The sequence below is a fragment of the Heptranchias perlo genome, chromosome 1 (assembly GCF_035084215.1).
Source record: "Heptranchias perlo isolate sHepPer1 chromosome 1, sHepPer1.hap1, whole genome shotgun sequence".
Classification (NCBI taxonomy): Eukaryota; Metazoa; Chordata; class Chondrichthyes; order Hexanchiformes; family Hexanchidae; genus Heptranchias; species Heptranchias perlo.
In genome coordinates, this window is record NC_090325.1 from 85,608,208 (window position 1) to 85,625,580 (window position 17,373).

Sequence of the window (17,373 nt, forward strand, 5' to 3'; positions counted from 1 at the left end):
TGTACAGTTTTGGCCGCCTTACCTAAGGAAGGATATACTTGCTTTAGAGGTGGTGCAATGAAGGTTCACTAAATTGATTCCTGGGATGAGAGGGTTGTCCTATGAGGAGAGGTTGAGTAGAATGGGCCTATATTCTCTGGAGTTTAGGAGAATGAGAGGAAATCTCATTTGAAATGTATAAAATTCTTAGAGGGCATGACAGGGTAGATGCTGAGAGGATGTTTCCCCTGGCTGGAGAGTCTAGAACTAGGGAGCATAGTCCCAGGATAAGGTGTGGGCGATTTAGGACTGAGATGAGGGCGAATTTCTTCACTGAGGGTTGTGAATCTTTGAAATTCTCTGCCCCAGAGGGGTGTGGCTGCTCAGTCATTGAGTATATTCAAAACTCAGACCGATAGATTTTTGGACTGTAGGGAATCAAGGGATGTGGGGATCGGGCGTGAAAGTGAATTGAGGTCGAAGATCAGCCATGATCTCATTGAATATCGGAGCAGGCTCGAGTGACCGTATGGCCTACTCCTGCTCTTATTTCTTGTGTTTCTTGTGTTCTTGTGAAATCCATCAGCATCAAGTGTTTCCGGGACTCTTTAAATTTATGGGTGTTGAAAGAAAACAGGCAAATTTTTTTTTAATGAGGTGATAAAATTATGGGAAAGATTAGCAACAGGGGTGATTGAACAGAAAGCATTTTAAAAAAGAACTAGATCAATTCCTGTTAGGATAGAGGGTACAGGTTACTAGTTCTAGAGTCACAGCAAGGAGCCTGATGCAAGGTTTGGAACGGTAGGCTAGAGGCACCAATAATCTTCTCCTGGCCAAAACATTACTTTGTTACTATGTATGTTGCTATTTAGATATTACATGACCAGATGCCCTTCTACTGTTGCAACATACCACCCCTATAGTCTCAGAACAGCACTTCCTACTGAACTGGTGTGAATTTTTACCCCTCTTACATCAGCCAATGTTAATAATTTTTCTTGGTAAGTTTGCCAGATAAATGTTAGTTTGTGCATGGGAGTGTTTTACTGCAGACCAATGTTTACATGGAATACAGTTGAAATTCCCAAAATTAATGTTGGACAACTAAAGCCACCTGTCCATCTGGCTTGATTGGAGAGGCAAAAGAAGTGTGTTGACTCATTGCACATTTGGTCATCTTGGCAACATTTCAGTTTTCTTTATTTGCTGGGTTGAGTCACTTAGGTACTTTACAAATTTTGTATCAAATCTCTTTAATGTTATAAGAAAATGGATGCTGCCATCTACATTTTCCTAATATTAAAAACTAGTGGCTGCTGGGCAGAGTGCAACTGAGGCTGCAGTATAACTGTGATCTTGCTGGCTATATTTGGACTGTGCAGCTACTAGTCTTAGGCTGGTAATATAGTAAAGCAGTAGCCTAAAATACAAGTAAATGTTGATGGTCGTCATATGATGAGAATCTTTGACTGTTTGCTTTTCCAGATGTGAGGGCTACATACCAAGCAACTATGTAACTGAGAAGAAATCCAATAATCTAGAAAAATTTGAGTAAGTCAAACAGTCTTCTAAATTGTTTTTAATTGTTAAATTCAATTCTGTATTAGGATTTTTTCTGTTGTGTGTTAAATTATCCAAAGACTAAGATTTAAGGTTTTGAGTCAGAAGTTCTTGGGTTCAATCCCCAGTCCAGAGAGTTAAGCACATAATTAAGGCTGACAAATTCAGTGTTGTACTGAGGAAGTGCTGCACTGTTAGAGGTGCCGTCTTTTGAATGAGACATTAAACTGAGGCCCATCTGCCCTCTCAGATGGATGTAAAAGATCAGAGAAAGGCAGGCGAGTTCTCTGCAGTGTCCTGCGCAACATTTATAACTCAACCAACATCACACAAATAGATTATTTGGTCATTTATCTCATTGCTATTTGTGGGACCTTGCTGTGTGCAAATTGACTGCTGCATTTCCCTACATTACAACAGTGACTACACTTCAAAAATACTTCATTGTCTGTGAAATGCTTCAGGGCATCCTGATCGTGTGAAAGGTGCTATATAGATGCAAGTCCTTTTCCTTTTTCCCTTTTTTTTCTTTTTTGATTGCTGAGTCCTCTAGCTGATAGAAAAGATCCAATAAACGATATCACCAAAAGGGTCACTCTGAAAAACCTGTGTGGTTGTTAACATTTTCAAAGAATATCTGTCCTTCCGTTGTTAAGTTCATTAGTCATTTTATCACAATCACTTAGCAGAGCATCACAAAATATGATTTTGGAAACAGCAAGGCACATAAAGCACACAATAAATGAAAGGGCATCTTGAGAGTGAGGGAATCGTGTAGTTGTTGGCATCAGTTTTTACAACAGAAGATTAAATTTTAGGAGTATCTGAGGAGGATGTTGAACAGGAGATTGCAAAAGGACACCAGCAGGTTAGCAGTGAAATGTCAAGTAGTACATTTTGTAAAAAGGAACAGTGGAAGGAAGTGTTTCCTAAATGATAGGACTCTGGGCTTATATATAAGGGCATTAAATATAAAAGCTGGTCAATAATCTTGAATTTCTACAAATGGAATGTGTCATAGTTGGGAATATTGTTTGCAGTTCTAATCACTCCATTATTGAAAGGATATTAGAGTCATGGAAAGGTTACCAGAATGATGCTCAGAATTAGAGATCCAAGTTATTAAGAAAGGCATGAAAAATTGAGAGCTCAAAATTTAATTTTTTTGGTGTAAAAATTGTATAGTTTTGATGGAAGGGATTGGACTTACTGTATTCCATAGGAACAGAAGTAGGCCATTCACCCCCCCCCACCCCAAGTCTGTTCCACTATTCAATGAGATCATGGCTGATCTGTATCCTAACTCCATCCACCCACCTTGGCTCCATATTCTGGTAGAATTGGCTGCTGGCAAAAGATATGCCTGCCATCAAAATGGTGCATGTGTGTATGAAAATGATTTTCTGTCCCAGAGATCCTACCAATTACCCCAGAACTGCACCTGACAAGTTAAACTTGTAGAAAAGAGGGGTGAGTTACTTGCATGACTTTTCAAACCAGAAAGTGGTTGAGTTCACAGACTTTGAATGTCCACAAATTTTGTCTAAAACATCAGCTTTGACTGAAGCCAGTGTGGTGGAAGCAGATTCAATAGTAACTTTGGTGAAGTATTTTATATGTCTTTCGCATGTTTCCTCTCAGTTTAAAAACAACCCCCATTTGTAAACGGGTATTTTGTAACACAGAAAGGTAAATAAATAACAGTTAAAGTCCTTCTCTATACACAGGTGCCGTTCTTCCTTATCAATTAATAGGAAAACACTAACCGGAAAGCGAGGGATGGTTCCACTTGAAACATGTTCTGGATTCTAACATAAACCCAAAAGGGAAAGGAACATAAGTCGCCAAAGTTTCTCCCAGAACATTAGGTCAATTTGCATCAAAGCGAATATCTAACTCTTACAGCAAGACATTAATGTTCACTTCCTGCATTTCGGCACGCACTCTAATTCTCCGTCCATAGTTTGTCTTCACTCTATAGGCTACTATAGAATGATTATTTTCTTCCAATAATATCCGTTACTTGCAAAATGAAAAAAAGAGGCAGGCATTTTTTTCCTAGGTTGTGTGACCTGGGATTGGCGCTGATTCAGGGTTTGGACCGGTTCGGACTCGCCATGTTCGCGGACACCTGTCTCTTGAGGGCAATCTGCTCTGCACGCTCCTCAGGTGTGCGAGGATTCGGCGCAGGCTTATGATGGAAGCAGAAATGACAGGCATGCAGAATAAGATTACACCAAAGGAAAAGAAGAGCAACTGGAAGGTAGCCTTCCATCAGAGCCTACAGACCATAGCACTCAGTTGATGATGTATCAGAAAAGGTCTGCTTAAGAAGGCAATGGTTCAGTAAGGAGGTATAAAATGAACTGTGTCCTGACTTACTCATAACATGTGTCTGATTAGGAAGTTCATACCTTGGAAAATGAGAAGAGCTGGACCAGGAGTTTCATGTCATGAATTAGCTGCTACCATTACTATCTTCCTACTTTTGTTTGAAGCTTCTACTGTAATGTACCTTTTCGTAAGTGTTTAGCCCACAAATACTGGCTATTATAGTGATTTCCAAAATAGGGGTTGAAACTAAATAGTCAACATGTGGCAGCAGGGGATACATTTTGCTGCTTCTAATCGTGGTCATAAAAATTATTCTGTACCTCTGCGCAATCAGAGGGTACATTGAGTTGCTATTTGGTTTTTAAAATTATAGAACAACATTCTGCAGCAGGTTTTTACTGTTAAGAGACATACTGATTGGTCAAACTATCTAAAATAGATGCAAGATCATTGCAGCATTGGTCACTTTTTAAGGCATTTTATTAGTAAAAAAGAAAGAATTTGTAATTATTTAGCCCTTTTCACATCCTTGGGATGTCCCAAAGCACCTTACAGCCAAGGAATTACCTTTGAAGTGTAGTCACTATTGTTTTGTAGGCAAACACAACAGCCAGTTTGCACATAGTTAGTTTCCACAGACTGCATGACTAAATGAATGACTAGTTATTCTGTTTTTGATGTGGAGATGCCGGTGATGGACTGGGGTTGACAATTGTAAACAATTTTACAACACCAAGTTATAGTCCAGCAATTTTATTTTAAATTCACAAGCTTTCGGAGGTTTCCTCCTTCGTCAGGTAAATGTTCCTGACGAAGGAGGAAGCCTCCGAAAGCTTGTGAATTTAAAATAAAATTGCTGGACTATAACTTGGTGTTGTAAAATTGTTTACAATTATTCTGTTTTTGGTGGTGTTGGTTAGTAAACAATGATAATGAAGATACAGTTTGCCTGAAGTTGTGCCTAATTTCTCTGCCCTTTTCTCAATTTGTATCTAGGTGGTATTGCAGAAATGTTAATAGAAGTAAAGCGGAACATTTACTGAAATCTGAGGTAATGGTGGACTATGTCCTTTTATATTACTTGGAAATTAAATAGATTAGTATTTAGAATTCAAATAAACTGTCTAAGGCCTATGCTAGTTGGGTAAACTAGATTTGATAATAAAAACAAGTAAATGGAACAAAATTGCAGCTGACTTTTTCAGATTTATGTTTTTGTTACATTTAACATTATCTTGTTGCAAAATACCAAACTTAAGGTATGATAACATGTTACAGTATTCAGTGCTGTGTAAGTTTGAGTATTTTTGAATCGCTTACACCAACTTTGTACTTTTAAAAAAAAAATAGAAAGGACACTAACTTAAGCCCTACAGCTATCTTCAACACCAACTCGATAAGATTTACAAGGTTTGGATGTTCTTAATTGAGGTGTTCCATCTCAGGGTCAGGAAAAATCTTACCGAGACTTTCTTGTCCCACTTGAATTGATCCTTTTGTCTGCTAATCACTGCAGATAAGGAAAAATCTGCAGCTGTAGTCTTTCCACTCTCCCAGCTGGCGATGGACATACAGCATTATGAGCCAACGGTATTTTGACTTGGCTGTCCAGAAGAATGCAACAGATGTTCAGAGAATAATCTATTTCTGAATTTTCCCTCTGCAGTCAGGAGGCACTTAATCCCTCTGCAGCCAGGATCAATAATGTATTGGAGTGAGGGAATCAAATTTTCTCCACATTGTCCAGGATTCCTTTGAAATTTTATATTTAAATTTTTGAAAAGATTAGGCTATTTTCCCATTTGTAAAATTACAGAAATAGTCTTTTCAAAGATTTCTCTTTCTCTGATAGATGGTCATCTGTGGTGTATCCCCAGCGCTTCCCTCTTCATCATTTGCATGCTACCATTTGGCGATATCATCCAGAAGCATGGGTCAACTTTCACATGTACACTAACCACACCCAGCAATGCTTCTCTGCTCCTCTGTTGATATAAAGGCCATTGCTAACTTCCTGGCTAATATTTAGACTTGGATGAACCATAATTTCCTCCAGTTTAATGCCAGCAACAACAAAGTCATACTTACCAGCACCTACATGCCTCTGATCTCTGAGTTTCGCCTCCGGCTGTCAAGAGATGCGGATCCTCAGCTACTTGACCCTGAGCTGAACTTCTCCCCCACATTCGTTCCATTACAAAAATAAAACCACTGAGTGGCAGTTACTGCATTAGTGCCAATTTCATAAATTATGGTGGGAATTTTTGCACCTTGTGTGCCAGTTTATATGACAAACGAGTGGGAAATTGGCAGAGATCCATTCCACTAGGTCTCTCCTGAGTTTGTGCTGTACGTGCATTTCCAATTGAAAAAATAAATCAGGGAGCAGGAAGTTCCTGCTTAGAACAGTTTGAGGGAGTCTTGTTATTTTCCAAAAGTAGGATGTGCAGGACACATTTATTTTAAAGAAGTGCAAAGTGTCATTATACTCTTCTGTTCTAAAATGTCTTGGAAACATTAAACCATATTTTTCCAATTTTCTTTTTGTACCACAACACACTTTAGATGAACTGCTCTTAAATGTGAACCACTGATTTTTTTTTCTAGTTTTTAAATAGATTTATCAGTTATACATTTAACAGATGTTACTTTCCATTAGGTTGTAGGTGGGTGTCTGTTTAGTACATGGTCTAACTGTGATGCATTGCCTGTAGTAACTCGGGCACATACAAATTTGTCAGAATTAAATTGCTAAAACATTAACGTTCTATTTTTTTTATATTTGGGGCTTTTCTGATATGAATTCTTGTTTCTAAATATAATGATTTAATTTAACTGACATATTGTGAGCAGATAGTGTTGTCTGGAACTCTGTTCCTTGTGTGCTGATGTTTAAATAGAGGTAACCATTTTTAGTCCTTTGGGGATAACCGAACAGAGTATTTCGAAGAAGGGTAGATTGCAGATAACAGCAATTTCCATAGACTTGTTTTAGCTTCATGTTTACTACTTTCTCTAGCCATCCACTGTTCTAACTCTGTGTCCCTTTGCTTTCCTATTCTTCTACTCTGCCTACAGTGTTGAGCAATTAGCCATTTTGTCCCTACATTTTGGAACTCTGTTCCCCTCCATCTTTTACCCTACATATCTCTTAAATTGTTCCTTCATTCATCCCTAACTCTTCTATTATTGAATGTATATATACATAGTGACACCAATATCGTATCCAATCACATGCATTTCATACTTTACACAGTTTACTTGTGGTTCAAGGGTGCAAGATGTGAAATGCATGAGCATTACACATCCCTATTAATCTCAGTTTTTTTAATCAACTGGCTTTGCAGAAGCTGTGAACCAGTTTAGTAGGTAAATGACAAATTAACATTTGAATGTAACCCTTAATTGGATTTGGAAAAATATTAAAGGTGAACAGCATTTAAAAAGGAACGGAACAAAGGGAAGGGGTAGGAAGAAAAACACATGCATGTACAAGAAGGAAAGTATGTGTAAAATGAGCTGTAAAGAGCATAAAAATAAAACAAGATGGCTAAATGGCTGGTGATACTAACATGAGGTGATAGGAAGAAGCATAATAAAAAAAAATGAATGACATTTAAAAGAGTGGGGAGTAAAGCAGGTCTGAAATGGAAACAGAAAAAGCTAGCAAAGAGGAACAGGAGCCTGAGGAGATGGAAGAAGCAAGCCGACATTAAGTGTGCAGACTGCCCATTGATGCTGCATTTCTGATGTTTTTCTGACCGAGGGTTCCCATCCCAATTTTCAACATCCTGCGCCACTCCCGTCCTACATCGTCAGCATCTGCTGCCCTAAATAAAGTGGGAGCTATAGTTAAGGTCTGCAGTTATTAAAGTAAATATTAGGGCCAGAGGGCAGCAAAGTGCCCAATAGAAAGATACTGTGCTGTTCCTTGAGCTTGTGTTGGGATTAATTGAAACAGTGTAGAAGGCCGAAGATGGAGAGGTCAGAATGGGACTGGGATGGGAAACTGAAGTGGTAAGCGACAGGAAGCTCGTGGACAGAATGGAATTATTTGGCAAAGTGGTTACCTGATCTGGGTTTGGTCTTCTCAACATAGCGAAGCCTACATTGTGAGCATGGATGAAGTATACTAGGTTTGAGGAAATACACATAAATTGCTGTTTCACATGAAAGGAGTGTTTGGGGTGCTGGATAGTGGTGTGTGAAAAGGTGAATGGACAGGTGTTGCATCTCCTGCACTTGTAGGAAGGTGCCAGAGGAAAGCCAGCAGGTGATGGGGGTGGTGGAAGAGAGAACAGAGGGTACTGACCTTTTGTGAAGCAGAGAGGTGGGGGAAGGGGAAGTGAAGATGTGTTTGGTAGTTGAATCATGTTGGAGGTGGTGGAAATGACGAAAGAGGATCTGGAGAATGCAGAGGCTGGTGAGGTGGAAGGTGAAGACACGCATTGTGGGAGGAGGAGGATTGAGAGCAGAAGCACAGGAAGTGGGATGGACTCGGTTGTCTCCTGCAATGGAGGGAAATCCTCAGCTGCTGAAAAGGGGGATATTTCACAAGCTCTGATGTAGAAGGTGGCATCATCTGCATTTAAAAAATATTTTATGTTAAGATGTCCCCAAAGCATAACTTCCCACAGAACCTATGTTGTTGCAGAAATTGGCCTTGAGATAGGAACATAAGAACAGGAGTAGGCCATTCAACCCCTCGAGCCTATTCTGCCATTCACTGAGATCACGGCTAATCTGTATCCTAACTCCATCCATCCGCCTTGGTGCCATATCCCTTACTATCCGGTGCCATATCCCTTACTACCCTTTGCCAGCAAAAATCTATTAATTTCATTTAAAATTATTAATTGAGCTAGCATCTACTGTTTTTTATGGATGAGAGTTCCACACTTCTACCAGTGAAGAAGTGTTTCCTAACTTCCCCCCTGAACGGCCTGTCCTAGACTCCCCCACCGGTGGAAAAAGCTTTCCTCCCTCGACCCTACTCTGACATCAGCCATAATGGGACACAAAAATGGTGCTGCACAAATGTGGTGGAACCTTTTGTGGGTCAAAATTTTTTCTTTAAGAGAAAGGGGCTGAATTCTCCTCCACAGGGACAGGATAGTGGCAGAGAATGATAGAAAATACAAGTGGTGAGGCCTAGCATTTCCCTGCTCTTCCCGCCCCCACCCCCACCCCCCACCACCCGAGCCAGGACTGCTGCAGGCCACTCTCTCCGCTTTCATCGAATGCAAATGGCATTGATCCTGTCAGAAGCACACCTTGCATATCGTATGATCCCCAACCCAGAAAAATGGGTTTGTGTTAAGTCAGAGTCATAGTAGCAGGCAGAAGGCTGGCCCACAAGAACAGGGGTAGGCCGTCCGGCCCCTCGAGCCTGCTCCGCCATTCAGTAAGATTATGGCTGATCTTCGAGCTCAACTCCAATTTCCTGCCCGATCCCCATATCCCTTCATTCCCTTAGTGTCCAAAAATCGATCGATCTCAGCCTTGAATATTTTTTTTATTCGCTCATGGGATGTGGGCATCGCTGGCAAAGACAGCATTTATTGCCCATCCCTAATTGCCCTTGAGAAAGTGGTGGTGAGCCGCCTTCTTGAACCACTGCAGACTGTGTGGTGAAGATTCTCCCACAGTGCTGTTCGGAAGGGAGTTCCAGGATTTTGACCCAGCGACGGTGAAGGAACGGCGATATATTTCCAAATCAGGATGGTGTGTGAATTGGAGGGGAATGTGCAGGTGGTGTTGTTCCCATGTACCTGCTGCTCTTGTCCTTCTAGGTGGTAGAGGTAGCGGGTTAGGGAGGTGCTGCAGAAAAAGCCTTGGCGAGTTGCTGCAGTGCATCCTGTAGATGGTACACACTGCAGCCACGGTGCGCTGGTGGTGAAGGGAATGAATGTTTAGGGTGGTGGATGGGGTGCCAATCAAGTGGGCTGCCTTGTCCTGGATGGTGTCAACCTTCTTGAGTGTTGTTGGAGCTGCACTCATCCAGGCAAGTGGAGAGTATTCCATCACACTCCTGACTTGTGCCTTGTAGATGGTGAAAAGGCTTTGGGGAGTCAGGTGAGTCACTCGCTGCAGAATACCCAGCCTCTGACCTGCTCTTGCGGCCACATTATTTATGTGCCTGTTCCAGTTAAGTTTCTGGTCAATGGTGACCCCCAGGATGTTGGTGGGGGATTTGGCATTGGTAATGCCGTTGAATGTCAAGGGGAGGTGGTTAGACGCTCTCTTGTTGGAGATGGTCATTGCCTGGCACTTGTCTGGTGCGAATGTTACTTGCCACTTATCAGCCCAATCCTGGATGTTGTCCAGGTCTTGCTGCACGTGGGCCTGGACTGCTTCGTTATCTGAGGGATTGCGAATGGAGCGGAACACTGTGCAATCATCAGCGAACATACCCATTTCTGACCTTATGATGGAGGGAAGGTCATTGATGAAGCAGCTGAAGATGATTGGGCCTTGGATACTGCCCTGAGAAACTCCTGCAGCAATGTCCTGGGGCTGAGATGATTGGCCTCCAACAACCACTGCCACCTTCCTTTGTCCTAGGTATGACTCCGGTCACTGGACAGTTTTCCCCCTGATTCCCAATGACTTCAATTTTACTAGTGCTCATTGGTCCCACACTCGGTCAAATGCTGCCTTGATGTGAAGGGCAGTCACTCTCACCTCACCTCTGGAGTTCAGCTCTCTTGTCCATGTTTGGACCAAGGCTCTAATTAGGTCTGGAGCCGAGTGGTCCTGGTGGAACCCAAACTGAGCATCGGTGAGCAGCTTATTGGTGAGTAAGTGCTGCTTGATAGGACTGTCGACGATACCTTCCATCACTTTGCTGATGATTGAGAATATACTCAACGACTGAGCATCCACATCCCTCTGCGGTAGAGAATTCCAAATATTCACAACCCTCTGAGTGAAGAAATTCCTCCTCATCTCAGTCCTAAATGTCTGACCCCTTATCCTGAGACACTGCCAGCTAGTTCTATACTCACCAGCCAAGATAAACAGCCTCTCAGCATCTACCCTGTCAAGTCCTCTCTAAATCTTATCTGTTTCAATGAGATCACCTCTTATTCTTATAAACTCGAGAGTATAGGCCCATTCTACTCAATCTCACCTCAAAGGACAACCCTCCCATCCCAGGAATCAATATAGTGAACCTTCGTTGCACCCCCTCTAAGGCAAGTATATCCTTCCTTAGGTAAGGAAATCAAAACTGTACACAGTACTCCAGGTTTGGTTTCACCAGAGCCCTGTATAATTGCAGCAAGACCTCCTGCATACGAACATATGAATTAAGAGCAGGAGTGGGCAGAGTTCGGTCCCTGCTACTATCTCCTTTGACTCCCTTGTTAATCAGGAATCTATCTAACTCAGCCTTAAAAATATTCAATGACCCTGTTTCCACCGCTCTCTGGGGAAGGGAGTTCCACGGACTCACGACCCTCAGAGAAAAAAATTCTCCTCATCTCTGTCTTAAATGGGAGACCCCTTATTTTTAAACTGTGGCCCCTAGTTACAGTCTCTCCCACAAAGGGAAACATCTCCTCAGCATCTACCCCTTCTAGTCCCCTCAGGATCTTATATGTTTCAATAAGATCAGCTCTCATTCTTCTAAACTCCAGTATATACAGGCCCAACTTGTCTAACCTGTCTTCGTAAGATAATTAACTCATCCCAGGAATTAGTCGAGTGAACCTTCTCTGAACCGCCTCCAAAGCAATTATGTCCTTTCTTAAATAAGGAGACCAAAACTGCACACAGTATTCTAGATGTGGTCTCACCAATGCTCTGTACAACTGTAGCAAAACATCTCTACTTTTATATTCCATTCCCCTTGCAATAAATGACGACATTCCATTTGCCTTCCTAATCACTTGCTGTACCTGCATACTAACTTTTTGTGATTCATGTAGTAGGACACCCAGATCCCTCTGTACCTCAGAGTTCTGCAATCTCTCTCCACTTAAATAATATACTGCTTTTCTATTCCTCCTGCCAAAGTGGACAAGTTCACTTATACTCCAACCCCCTTGCAATAAAGGCTAACATACCATTTGCCTTCCTAATTGCTTGCTGTACCTACATGTAAACTTTCTGTGTAAAGGACACACAAATCCCCCTGAACACCAACATTTAGTAGTTTCTCACCATTTAAAAAATATTCAGTTTTTCTATTCTTCCTACCAAAGTGAATAACCTCACATTTCCCCACATTATACTCCATCTACCACCTTCGTGCTCACACACTTGATCTGTCCATATCCCTTTGCAGACTCTATATCATCCTCACAGCTTATTTTCCCACCAAACTTTGTATCGTCAGCACACTCAGTCCCTTCATCTAAGTCATTAATATAGATTATAAATAGCTGAGGCCCAAGCAGTGATCCTTGCAGCACCCCACAAGTTACAGCCTGTCAACCTGAAAATGACCCGTTTATTCCTACGCTCTGTTTTCTGTCCATTAACCAATCCTCCATTCTAATATATTATCCCCAACCCCATGAGCCGTTATCTTGTGTAACAATCTTTTATGTGGCACCTTATCGAATGCCTTTTGAAAATCCAAATATAGTACATCCACTGGTTCCCCTTTATCTACCTTGCTCGTTACATCATCAAAAAACGACAGTAGTTTTGTCAAACACGATTTCCCTTTCGTAAAACCATGTTGACTCTGCCCAATCATATTATGATTTTCTAAGTGCTCCATTACCACGTCCTTAATAGATTCCAGCATTTTCCCGAGTACTGATGTCAGGCTAACTGTTTTCTCTCTCCTTTCTTGAATGCTGGTGTTACATTTGCTACCTTCCAATCCACTGGGACTGTTCTAGAATCTAGGAAATTTTGGAAGATCACAACCAATGCATCCACTATCTCTGCAGCCACCTCTTTTAGGAACCCTAGGATGTAAGCCATCAGGTACAGGGGATTTGTCAGCTTTTAGTCCCATTAGTTTCTCCAGTGTTTTTTTTTGCTGGTATTAATTACTTTAAGTTCCTCATTCTCATTAGAAACTTCGTTCCCCACTATTTCTGGCATGTTTTTTGTGACTTCTACTGTGAAGACAGATACATAACATTTGTTTACTGTCTCTGCCGTTTCCTTATTAATACCTCATCATAATTTCTCCTGTCTCAGCCTCTAAAGGATCCACGTTTACTTTCGCTACTCTTTTCCTTTTTACATACTTTTAGAAGCTGTTACAATCTGTTTTTATATTTCATGCTAGTTTACTCTCATATTCTATCTTCCATTTTATCAATTTTTTGATCATCTTTTGCTGGTTTCTAAACCACTCCCAATTCTCAGGCTTACTACTCTTCTCGGCAACATTATAAACCTCTTTTAACCTAATACTACCCTTAACTTTAGTTAGCCATGGATGGATCACTTTTCCTGTGGGGTTTTTACTCAATGTATATTCGTTGAGAACTATGAATTATTTCTTTAAATGTTCGCCATTGCTTATCTACTGTCATATCTTTTCATTTAATTTCCCAATCAACCTTAGCCAGGTTGCCCCTCATACCTATGTAATTGGCTTTGTTTAACTTTAATATTCTAGTTTCAGACTTAAGTACGTCACTCTCGAGCTCCATATGAAATTCATCATATTATGATTGCTCTGCCCCAGAAGATCCCTTACTATGAGATTATTAATTAACCCTGTCTCATTACACAAGACAAGATCTAAAATAACCTATTCCCTGGTTGGTTCCACAACGTATTGTTCTAGGAAACTGTCTCAAATGCATTCCATGAACTTGTCCTCCAAACTACTTTTGCCAATTTGGTTTGCCCAGTTGAGTGAAGATTAAAGTCCCCCATGATTATTTGAATCTGAAAATCATAGAATGGTTATAGCATGGAAGGAGGCCATTCAGCCCATGCCGGCTCTATGCAAGAGCAATACAGCTGGTCCCACTCCCCTGCCCTATCCCTGTAGCCCTGCAAATTTTTTCCCTTCAAGTACTTATCCAATTCCCTTTTGAAAGCCACGATTGAATCTGCCTCCACCACCCCCTCAGGCAGTGCATTCCAGATCATAACCACTCGCTGTGTAAAAATGTTTTTTCTCCTATCACCTTTGGTTCTTTTGCCAATCACCTTAAATCTATGCCCTCTGGCTCTTGATCCTTCCGCCAATGGGAGTAGTTTCTCTCTCTCTAGTCTGTCCAGACCCTTCATGATTTTGAATACCTCTATCAAATCTCCTCTCAACCGTCTCTGCTCTAAGGAGAACAACCCCAGCTTCTCTTGTCTATCCACGTAACTGAAGTCCCTCATCCCTGGAATCATTCTAGTAAATCTCTTCTGCACTCTCTCTAAGGCCGTCACATCCTTCTTAAAGTGCAGTGCCCAGAACTGGACACGATGCTCAAGTTGTGGCCGAACCAGTGTTTTATAAACGTTCATCATAACCTCCTTGTTTTTGTACTCTGCGCCTCTAGTTATAAAGCCCAGGATCCTGTACGCTTTTTTAATCGCTTTCTCAACCTACCCTGCCAGCTTCAATGATTTGTGTACATATACCCCCAGATCTCTCTGTTCCTGCACCCCTTTTACAATTGTACCCTTTAGTTTATATTGCCTCTCCTTGTTTTTCCTACCAAAATGTATCACTTTACACTTTTCTGTGTTGAATTTCATCTGCCACGTGTCTGCCCATGCCACCAGCCTGCCTCTGTCCTCCTGAAGTCTATCACTATCCTCCTCACTGTCCACTACTCTTCCAAGTTTTGTGTCATCTGCAGATTTTGAAATTGTGCCCTGTACACCCAAGTCAAAGTTATTGGTATATATCAAAAATAGCAGTGGTCCTAGTACCGACCCCTGGGGAACACCACTGTACACCTCCCTCCATTCCGAAAAACAACCGTTCATCACTACTCTGTTTCTTATCACTTCGCCAATTTCGTATCTATGCTGCCACTGCCCCTTTTATTCCATGAGCTTCAACTTTGATGACAAACCTATTATGCGGCACTTTATCAAATGCCTTTTGGAAGTCCATGTACACCACATCAACTGCATTGCCCTCATCGACTCACACTGTTACCTCATCTGTGCTGGCTTCCCTTAATTAATCCAAACTTGTCCAAGTGACTGTTAATTTTGTCCTAGGTTATCGTTTCTAAAAGTTTCCCCATTTCCCTGTAGTTGCCGGATTTTGAACAAGGATATAACATTTGCAATTCTCCAGTCCTCTGGCACCACTCCCATATCTATGGATGATTGGAAAATTATGGCCAGTACCTATGCAATTTCCACCCTTCTTTCCCTCAGCAATCTAGGATGCATCTCATCTGGATTGGGTGACTTATCTACTTTAAGTACAGCCAGCCTTTCTAGTACCTCCTTTATCAATTTTTAGCCCATCCAGTATCTGAACTATCTCTTCATTTACTGTGACTTTGGCAGCATCTTCTTCCTTGGAAAAGGCAGATGCAAAGTACTCATTTAATACCTCAACCATGCCCTCTGCCTTTATGTGAGATCTCCATTTTGGTCCCTAATCGATCCCACCCCTCCTCTTACTACCTGTTTACTATTTAGATGCCTATTGAATACTTTTGGATTCCTTTTTATGTTAGCTGCCAGTCTATTCTCATACTCTCTTTTGCCCCTCTGAATTTTCTATGTTCAGCCTGTTTCTCACTTGTGTTATCAACCTGACATCAGTCATACACCCCTTTTTTCTGCTTCATCTTACTCTCTATCTCTTTTGTCATCCAGGGAGCTCTGGTTTTAGTTGCCCTACCTTTCTCCCTCTTGGGAATGTATCTAGGCTGGACCTGAACCATTATTGCATTGCCTTTGTTATAAGCTCCTTATTTCTTGATTAATACTCTGTCCAACAGCATAACTACTGTTAGGCCTATAAACTACTTCCACGAGTGTTTTCTGCCCCTTATTATTTCTTATCTCCACCCATATTGATTCTACTTCCTGATCTTCTGAGCCAAGATCCTTTCTCACTACTGTCTTTATGTTATCCTTTATTATCGGGGCTACCCCCCTCCTTTTCCATTTTGTCTGTTTTTTTCGAAAAGCCAAGTGCCCTGGAATATTTAGTTCCCAACCTTGGTCACCTTGCAACCATGTCTCAGCAATGGCTACTAGGTCAAACCCATTTTATCTCTCTTTGTGCCATTAATTCATCTATCTTGCTACACATGCTTCGTGCATTGAGATAAAGTGCCTTTAATTTGAACTTTTTACTTTTTTTCCCTGATTGGACCTTATTCACTGATGCTCTATTACCGTTAAACAATCTGTCCCTTCCTGACACATTACTTATCTTTACCCAAAGTCCGACGGCCTTGACTTTTCTTTTTAGATTTATAAATTTCCCCTTACCTGAACACTCCCCCCTCCCTTTTAGTTTAAAGCCCTATCTACCGCCCTAGTAATACGATTCGCCAGGGCATTGGTCCCAGACCGGTTTAAGTGGAGTTTGTCCCAATGAAACAGCTCCCTCTTTTCCCAGTACTGGTGCCAGTGCCCCATGAATCAAAACCCCTGCCTCCCACTCCACACTTGGAGCCACTCATTTAACACTCTGATCTGCTTGTCCCTATGCCAATTTGCACGTGGCTCAGGAAGTAATCTAGAGATTATTACCTTTGAGGTTCTGCTTATTAATTTGGACCCTAGCACCTCAAACTTCCTCAGCAGAACCTCATTCCTAGTTCTACCTATGTTGTTGGTTCCTATGTGGACCACAACAACTGGATCTTCCCCTTCATGCTCCAAGTTCTTCTCCAGCCGCGAGAAGATATCCTTAACCCTGGCACCGGGCAGGCAACACAGCCTTTGGGACTCCCAGTCGCAGCTGCAGAGAACAGTTTCTATCCCCCTGGGTCCCCATACCTGCCTGACTCGCAGTCACATCCTCCTGTCCCTGACCACAGACCAAATCTAAACCACTACCTAACCTAAAGGGTGTGATTGCTTCCTGGATCAAAGTGTCCAGATAACACTCCCCTTCCCTGATGCATCGCAATGTCTGCACCTCGAACTCCAGCTCAACAACTCTGAGCCAGAGTTCCTCGAGTTGCAGACTTTTGCTGCAGATGCAGTTGCTTGGGATCTCGCTGCTCTCCACAAACTCCCACACGCTGCAGTTACGACACACCACCTGCCCTGGCATCACTATATAACCTTGTTTTACATATTTAGTTAAAGTTTTTAATCACTAGATATTTTTAATTTTATTAACTAATTAGTTTATCTAGTTTGTTATTAATTTAATAAAGCAATAGCAAGTTATAGTTTCCCAGCTCTTAGTTTAAACCACTGTCCTTGATTAGAGAGCAAAAAAAAATAGTAATACTCACCAACCAGTCACCTACCTGCTGTCCTGTGACGTCATTCCTTGATTATATTTTGTATGTTTATTTTGTTTTTGATTTCACCCTTTTATAGGGAGACGATTCTGCTGTTACCACTCTTCAAATCTTCTCAGCCTCT

General features: G+C 41.5%; 1 protein-coding gene across 4 annotated transcripts in view; it reads left to right on the plus strand.

The window, feature by feature from the left end:
- Positions 1 to 17,373, plus strand: part of tec (tec protein tyrosine kinase) — a 164,351-nt gene that overhangs the window by 94,585 nt on the left and 52,393 nt on the right. For all 4 annotated transcript variants that reach the window (XM_067988091.1, XM_067988106.1, XM_067988115.1 and 1 more), the window contains 2 exons: positions 1,468 to 1,533; positions 4,873 to 4,927. In XM_067988091.1, the coding sequence (XP_067844192.1) occupies positions 1,468 to 1,533; positions 4,873 to 4,927 (121 nt within the window). The remainder of the gene's footprint in view (positions 1 to 1,467; positions 1,534 to 4,872; positions 4,928 to 17,373) is intronic.